Source organism: Mchenga conophoros, linkage group LG7 (genome assembly GCF_057382185.1).
Source record: "Mchenga conophoros isolate Kocher_MC1m ecotype Shallow Benthic linkage group LG7, M_conophoros_male_GT1.1, whole genome shotgun sequence".
NCBI classification, from domain to species: Eukaryota; Metazoa; Chordata; class Actinopteri; order Cichliformes; family Cichlidae; genus Mchenga; species Mchenga conophoros.
Genome location: NC_140532.1, coordinates 5,732,595 through 5,741,079, shown reverse-complemented (window position 1 = coordinate 5,741,079; position 8,485 = coordinate 5,732,595). Strand labels below are relative to the sequence as shown.

At 41.9% G+C, this 8,485-nt stretch overlaps 1 protein-coding gene across 1 annotated transcript in view; it reads left to right on the top strand.

Annotated features, from left to right (window-relative positions):
• The window catches only part of mrpl23 (mitochondrial ribosomal protein L23), a 45,453-nt gene that overhangs the window by 16,380 nt on the left and 20,588 nt on the right, over positions 1 to 8,485 (top strand). The window contains exon 4 of the mRNA XM_085281719.1: positions 4,835 to 4,908. Within this exon, the coding sequence (XP_085137845.1) occupies positions 4,835 to 4,908 (74 nt within the window). The remainder of the gene's footprint in view (positions 1 to 4,834; positions 4,909 to 8,485) is intronic.

The window sequence follows — 8,485 nt, the reverse complement described above, 5'->3', positions numbered from 1 at the left end:
TTGCAATGTATAAACAAGTCTTGTCTGTAACTAGCAGGATGTTTGATCAAAGCATTGATTGAAACTTGCAAAACTACTTCTGTGTACTTTCTGCCTGGTGCTATCTATCTGTACGGCCCCATATTTGGTTATCTGGTGTAGTGCTTAATGTTATACCAAATTACTGCCATATTAAAAATGTAATGCATTTACTTAATTAAATTATGTAAATGTAATTTCATAATTTTTAATAGGGACAAGCATTTCAAAAACATATACCGTAATTGTCGGGCTATAAGCCGCTACTTTTTGCACAAGCTTTGAACCCTGCGGCTTTTAGTCAGGTGCGGCTTTTCTATGGATTGTCCATGATTTTTGTCATATCGTAAGACGATTTGTTTTGTTTGTTCCGCTGTTGTACGGCACTACGTTGCCTGGCGGAAGGGCATGTGATCCGACACACAGTATCGGGGTTCAAGAGTGGTATGTTGGTCACATGTCCATCCGCCAAACAAAATAGTGCCGTACAAGTAGCGCGAAAAACAAACTTCAAAGTAGCGCTATGCGTTCAGTGGGAGTCGTGGATGACGAGCGGCGATAAACTTGCGAAAAGCAAGTTATGCTCAACTCCACCGGTGGAATCTGACAGCGTGGAAAAGTGTGAAAACATCCATGATCACCAACGGATTTCGAAGGGCTGGACTGCTGCATGATGGAGAGGAGGACTCCGCCACGGCCCTTCTGAGGGTGTTCGACTCTGACACTGACAACGAGGATTTCTTTGGTTTTGAAAGTGACAACAAAGGAAAGGAGCTGAGAGTGTAGACGTAGCCATCCTGAGCCTGTTCGTATCCGACACTGGAGAAGAGGACTTTGGTGGTTTTAGTGCGCAGAAAGATGGTGGTGAATGACTGACTTTTCTTCTTGTTAAAGCCGTGTCACTGCACCTGAGCCTAAAAGGTAGTCCGGATCTATTTTTCTGGTGTGCTGCAGGTTATTGTTATGTACTACATTTGTTACTCATTTATGAAGCACAGTACATGTTTCGTACTTGTAATTACCGCTACTTGTACATATACCTAAAAAGTTATGCAAATGTGTACCCATAACTTGTTTTTCAAAATATTAATAAAAGGGGTGTGTCTCCAAACAGCCATCTCTTTCCTGACAATTCCCTATGTGCATATTCTCTTACATATGATAAGTCAACATTGAAACACCTGCGGCTTTTAGTCAGGTGCGGCTAATGTATGTACAAAACAGGATTTTCCCCTGATTTTAGCTTGTGCGGCTAATATTCAGGTGCGCTTTGTAGTCCGGGAAATACGGTACTTTGATGTTCACTGGAAGTTATTCTTCAGAGATTACCCCCCCCCCCCCACCCAAATTGCTCAAATAACTGAGCATATTCATAGCAGACTTGTGACATGCTGGTACTTGTGACATGATGTTACTAGCTCATTACGTCCTACAGGGTAGGCAAAAAATATTTCTATAAAGTATTTAAACACGTCTACATTTCTTTAAATAATTTATCAAACGTCTAAAAATTTAACTTGGCAGCGATTCATTTTTGTTTAATTTATTTTTTTTATTTAATTCACAATAAAAGCCTCAAGAGTTTGCAAAACTTTTCAAAGGAGCTAAAAACCATAATATAAATCTTTTAAAACTGTTTCTGACTTGTGCTGGTTTTACTGGAAATTATTTGTAATCATGAGGTTATATTGTTACTCTTCTTTTCCCCCATGATAATTCTAATTCTCTATTGTGAGAATTGTTTTAATTGTTTTTTTTATATAGCACTGAGGTTCACAGAAGCAGGGTTTTAGGAAACATAAAGTCTAATTGGTTCATTTTTGGAGACTGTCAGCAGTGGTTAGCGGTGATTAGCAATTTAAGCTTACAATGTAGACGGCCTTCCACTGACATGCAGCAGCGGGAGTGTTTTCCAGCGGCTAGTTGCGGTGGTGGTTAGCGTGCCTGGCTCTCCTTTCTCCTTAACACACACAGCTGCTTATCTGACGATCTGCTGCTGCAGCACTCCAGCTGTCCCAGGACACCCCATGCTCCCTCCACATAAACACATGCTATTCACTTATAAACTTGCTGCTTCGTCCCCTCCTCATCCCAACCTCGAATCCCTGAGTCCTGCGCCCCTGTCAGGGATAATTTCAGAGCCAAAACCAGTTTTATCATTGATTTAGTAATCCTATTGGCTTTTTATGGGTGAGTTAATGGCTTAAGTTTTTAGGGGCTCAGTATAATTCTAGGAATCTGCAAGTTCATGATAGAACAGAGGAAAAGGAGAATTGAATTGCTTGAAGATGGAGAGATGCTAAGACCCTTCTTTGCTAGCTCTGAAGGTCCAAGAGGAGAACACCCCTCCACTTCTGGCAGAGAGAGGTGCCAAGCTTAGCCTAGCCTGCAGTCTGAGGAACCAATTAGAACTGTTTATTTGAGTTGTGTCATTAGAAGCTAAGAGAAAAGCTCCTTGGTTGAGAAGAAGGAAAGAAGGGAGATTTTGGGGGATAGAGTCGGTCAGAGAAGTAAGACTAGCTGAGGGCCCCGGTTATCCTTAGGTACGTCAGAGAAGGTATCCCTGTCTGCGTCAGGGGTTCCACTCCATTTGCAGTGTAAAGACGGGAGCAAGCTGAGGAGAGTAAGGGGCGCAAAACAACCCTTTCTTCCCTCCATATGCGGCAGGGGTATTTTGGAAGGAGTTGCCATGGTTACTCCTCTGGTCTGGGATTTGTAACGTGATAGCTGGCTGCCAAACCGCAATCTCAAAGAGGGAGGAATTGTGCTTGCGTTTGCGAGTGTTGTATGAAAGGTCTGTCTGTGTGTCTGTATACGTTGGGAAAGGAAACCAAGGGAAATATACTTTCTTTTATATCTTTTCGAGGTATTATGCACTTGTTTGTGGGTTTTCAAAGACCTTTCGATGTTTTATGACAGAACTGGTCAGGGTCGTACCTTGCTATTTCAAAGGTTGTAGCATTTCCCTGTGGATTTCCTCAGCAACCTAATGGCAAACATATACACACACACACACACACACTTTTTTTTTTACCTTCATCTCCCACCCACTTAGGGGCCTCCACTTAGCCAGCGTGGTGGAGGTGGTGGTGGGGTGTGTTTTACAACCCTGCTCAGGGAAAGCCCTGAGCAGTGGGCTGCCCGGCTAGTGATTACTAGCTACACGTACCACACACACATAGGCATGGACACACACTCACGAATGACTCACTACAGGGGAATGTTTCCCTTGTTTTTGAATGTCATAAACTGTTCCCATGGAAATGGCAGTTACTCAGAGGGCCTGTTGACTTGACCACTGGGGTCTTATTGAGATTAGAGTTCTATGGGAGAGATGGACCATTTGATGCGCTGGTTAGTATCCGTCATCATTGTAGTTTTTGTTGTAATGTAAAGATGTGTATACCTGTATCTAGGGCCTCAAAAAATCTCTTTGATTTATTTGAAGTTAAGTCCCTAGCCTGCCTCCACACACATGTGGTATCCCTACACATGCACGCACTCAGCAGTTACCCGGTTCCCTGACTTTCAAACCCAGAGAGGTCTGAAAGGAATGAGGATGATGTCATCATCACCTGCAGTTGTGAAAGAGGTTAACCAGCACTACATGGTAAACAAGATTGGTTTGTCCTTTTCCACACATTTTCAATTATAACTTTGGCTTTTAGCCACTATGAAGAGAAGATAACCCTTTGTTCGTTTTTTGCAATAGTTCACTTTCACCTCGTTTTCAAAGTTCAGACAAACCACTTTAGTTTATCTGAAGCCAAGATTCCAGAAAGGGAACCTTTGGATAGAATCAGAATCAGAATACTTTATTGATCCCTGGGGGAAATTATTTAATTAATTTAAATAATTAATTATAGCAAAGATCCATCCAGAGAAATTGAAAGAACACATAAAATTATTTTGTTCTTTCAATGACTTGAAATTGTGTAATGCTGAAGTTAAGGATCAGCAGTGGTAATGCACTGGAAGTCTCCTGGCAGTCCATGGACAGCTCATCTACCTGTAGAGAGTGTCTGTTGTCGATAGGGACAGCGTACAAAGTATGTGGTAAAACTAGTCTGTGGGAAACTCTTGCTTGTACTGTTGTTGGTCAGTCAGCCAGCTGCTGAAAATATACAAAAAGCTTATTTTTTTTCCCCCATCTCCTTTTTGTGGTGAACTTCACTGTCACTGCTTTCGCCGTTCTGGCTCACTTGTCAACCAATTAGTGTTCAGCTGACACATGTTGTCATCCTCGTCCAGCAACGTGCAGTTGGGATTTTTGAGGACTGCATGGGGAGTACGTTTGCTTTGTTTAAAACCCCTCTCCATACCACTCCCTAGGGAAATGCATACGCAAATGGACATATTTGTGGTAGCACAAATTAAGCTCAAGTCCACTGCTTCCTGGGCTTTTGTCACCCTGTGCTCGTCCCTTGTTGTTTGATGTAGCTAGAGCTTCTTGCTTAAAAAAAAAAACCAAAAAAAGAAAAACACTCACTAGACTCCTTAGTGTTGTTCAGAAAGGAATGGAGCACACTGTTGTAATTTCTGGGCAGATAATTAGTGCTTTACACGTTTTGTTGACTGACTCGTAGTACAGCTAAAAATGTTGCAACACTGCCCACAGAGAATAATACTGGTACCATACTAGAGACTATAAGTCTGTAACTGATAAGCCATAATGATATTCATTTCTTTTAACATTATACTGTTATTTTTGCTTAGTCATGCTCTCACTATATTCATAAATATCATCACTTTGTCCCTATGTTCTCTTTCTAGTTTACCTTCAAAAGTAATACCTGCTGCTCTTTCTCTGTTTCAGGGTCCAACAAGAAAAGAAATCATCTAAACCAGAAGGTTAAGCAACCAGATTATAAAGTAGCCTACGTTCAGCTGGTGAGAAAACATAAACACACACACTTATCCTTCTACTCCTATCTCTTCTGGTTAGTGTGTAGTGTAGCTATAGCTCACAGACTCCTACCCAGTACACAGTGCAAGGCAGAGACCTCACCACAATAACGCTCTCTTTTTTTTCTTGGACGGCCAGCTGTGTGTGTGTGTGTGCGCGCTCGTGTGTGTGTGTGTGTTTCTTACTGTGGGGGCATTTTGGGGGCATTGAACTTTAATCTTTTTTTCTTGTGGGCTTTTTTTAAGGGAAGAACTGGGGTTGGTTGAGATGGGTATGTTGCATTGTCCTGCAGTTGGCTTTGAAGGCTACATCCTTAATTCACTCTTCCTTATACACATGCTTGAGAAGTACAGTTTCTTTACCTGACATTCTTCCTTTGTTCTTGAGAATAAACCACGCGCATCATATTATCTCATATCTATAATTTGAATCTTTTTCCTGTGCACCTCACCAGGGCTTTGCCATATCCTACTGTACATGGTAATCCTGGAATAAATGTTTACGTGATTGAAATAAGTGTAATTTAAATTATAAAGCTACACCATGAACCGTGAAGAGCGCGCAAAACAGAGCAAGGCCAGATATGTCTGAGAGCGAGAGCAGCATGTCATTTTTTTGAAGAAAATTTACTACCTGAAAGGAGAGATACTTCAGGAGTATGGAAGCCATTTGGCCGCAAGAGGTCAAGCCTCAATCAAAGCAAGGGGCTTTGCAAAATATGCAAGAAAACTGTAGAAATAACAAACTTATATAATTTTTGAGGCAGAAGCACACCATTGAGTAGATGAAGCTATGATGGCATGTGAGGGGGAGATACTAGCAGCTGGTGAAGTAAACAAATGAGTCAACCGAGCATCAGGGGAACACTCGCTGATTATGCTCCATGTGACAGGAAGAGCAGACGGTGGATGAAAATTACTGATGCAGTTGGTGCATCAGGTGGACAAGGAGGGATTTAAGCAGCTGGGCAAAAAGCTTGACCCAAGTGGCAACATTTTAGTTAGGAAATAATTTTTAATTTCCGTTTTATTATGTGATAATGTTGTGCAGCCTCTTGAAGAGTTACAAGATGAAGTTACTTTAGTTATTGTTAGACTAAAATGTTAAGCCATCATGTTATACGTTTATTTGCAATGTCCAATGAAAAAAAACGATCTATGCTACTTTTGTGCTTGCTTTTGATTTGTGCTTTGTCATGTTATCAATGATGGTAGCTCATTCCAAAAGGATGGATTGCAAGTTGTTATCGCAGATTAAATTTACGGTATTATCACAAACATCCTTGAACAGCTACATCAGCTACAGCTCCCACCCGTACGGCTCACACGCTCGGGCAGCCTTCTTGAAAAATGGGTTGGGGTAAAAGTTAAGCGCAAGACAGTCTCTTTGGTTTCATATGAGACTTTTTACAACAAATATTGAGATATGGTTGGATGGAGCAGTCATGTTCACTTAGAAAGCTGTTGCCTCCAGACCTTTACGTGAGTATTCTTGATCATTTCACTAAAGCTTAAAGTCTGTTAGTATTTGTACATCCCTCACCCACCACTTGCAAAATAAAACATCACTAAAGTCACCTTATTAATGGCCCTTTGATCTGTATGAAAAGCAAGTTTTGTGCAATTTTTGTTTTGTGACTGCTGTTTTGATCTTGCCCAGGTAAATCAACACTGGGGTAGACACTTGTATATACTGCACCGCCCACCCGACCGGGTGCCATCAATCTTGAAATGGATGAATAATGAAAACTGTCTAAACATGACAAAAGAGGATGAAAAAGAGGATACATAATTGAAGCAGCCATGAATCTTTTAAAGGGGAGACTTCCTCTTGTCTAACACTAAGGCAGTGGCTTGTGATTTTGTGTGTGGCAGGAATTCCCAGCACAGTTAGTAGTGACGCTTCTGTCTCACCAGACATGCACCACCATTGTAGGTAGGAGGATGCAGAACACTGCGCACACTTGGGTACACACACCTGTGACATGTGCATCATTCATGCATAATGAGCCCTAGAGGATAGATGTTTTTCTTTGAGTGTCATTTGCTCCCTAGGCACATTCATGTTGCAGGTTTGTCAAGTCGTGCACACTTAACTGCATGCAGAAATGAAGATTTGCTGTCTCTTTGCTGCTAAATGGCTAGATATAAAAACCAAAACCCTGTCTAAATTCTCTGGCTGATTTTTGTAAAAAACATGCTTTCTCCTCACCCTTTCCTATAGTACTTAACTTTCTTAAGTATACACGTACGCACACGTTCACACACTCTCAAACACAAAGGCCCAGAAAACTCTTGTTTCTTTTGCAGCAGTTGGTAGAAAACAAGATTGTGCCTAATTGACTCCACATGTGGAAGAGTTTTCTGTGGGTAGATGCTCACACTGTGGTACCCCCGTTCTACTACCCTCATCCTTGGCTCCCCCCTCCTCCCCCTGCACATCAGCTAATATTGCAGCAGTAATACGTTTGCCCCCTCTCTCATTCCTTACTCTAGGTTTGTGGTTGAGGGGAGGCCTCCCGTTTTGCAGGGTTCCGTGACGGCCATTTTCCTTAGGCTTAGGGGGCACCCCAGTACTGGGGGGGGGGGCTGTTTCTGCATGTGTGAAATGTGCATTGTGTGTGGGAAAGTGTGTACAAGTATGAGGGGCTTTAAGGGTGAGCTAGGGAGGTGACCAAGGCCATGATGGAGCCGTGCCAGAACAGGGAGGTCCAGAGACTGGGCAGAGCAATCAGGGGGAGGGGAAAGAGGCTCTATGTGTGTGAAACTGGGTGGTGGGTGCTGGTGGTGAGGTGACAAAAACAGCGGTACAAATCTTCAGTAAATCAGATTGCTTTTAAGCCTGACTGGCTTTCAGTGGGACTAATGTGTTTAAAATCAGACTGCTTTTATGCACCACTTGGCCCAGTTGAAGGCTAACTCAAGCCGATGTGCTCAGGGTAGGGCTGGGCGATATGGCCTAAAATCCATATCACGGTATAATTTGAAGCATGTGTGGTAATGATATATATCGCGATATATTCTTTTCTTCTGTATAACGTATTTTACACACTATAAGGCACACTTAAAATCCTTTAATTTTCTCAAAAATCGACAGTGTGCCTTATGTATGAATTCTGGTTGTGCTTACTGACCTCGAACCGATTTTATGTAGTACACGGCGCGCAGAAATCTGTCAAAAATGTTTTAGTACGACTTTGGTAAGCTATGAAAGCACACCGCTTGATGGATTGCATTACAGCTGCCGCAGTCAGGAGCCTCGCGGAGTAAAATGAGTCCAAAACTCTGTCTGCTTCAGGTCCCAAAGTCAAACAAACACTGCGGCATCACTGAGAGTTAAAAACTGTCTAAATTCTTTCATCTTTAATAAAATGATCAGTGTTGCTGCTTTACCAGGTGTAACAATTAAGTTTAACATCCAGGCATCCATGAAAACAGAATTTATTAAATTCAACGGAGTTAGAAGTTAGCAGGAAGTTAGCTCGCTAATTTTCACCTAAACATGATATAGCATGTTCTGACTGAGAGATTTCTGAAAAAAATACAAACGTACAGCTCTGCT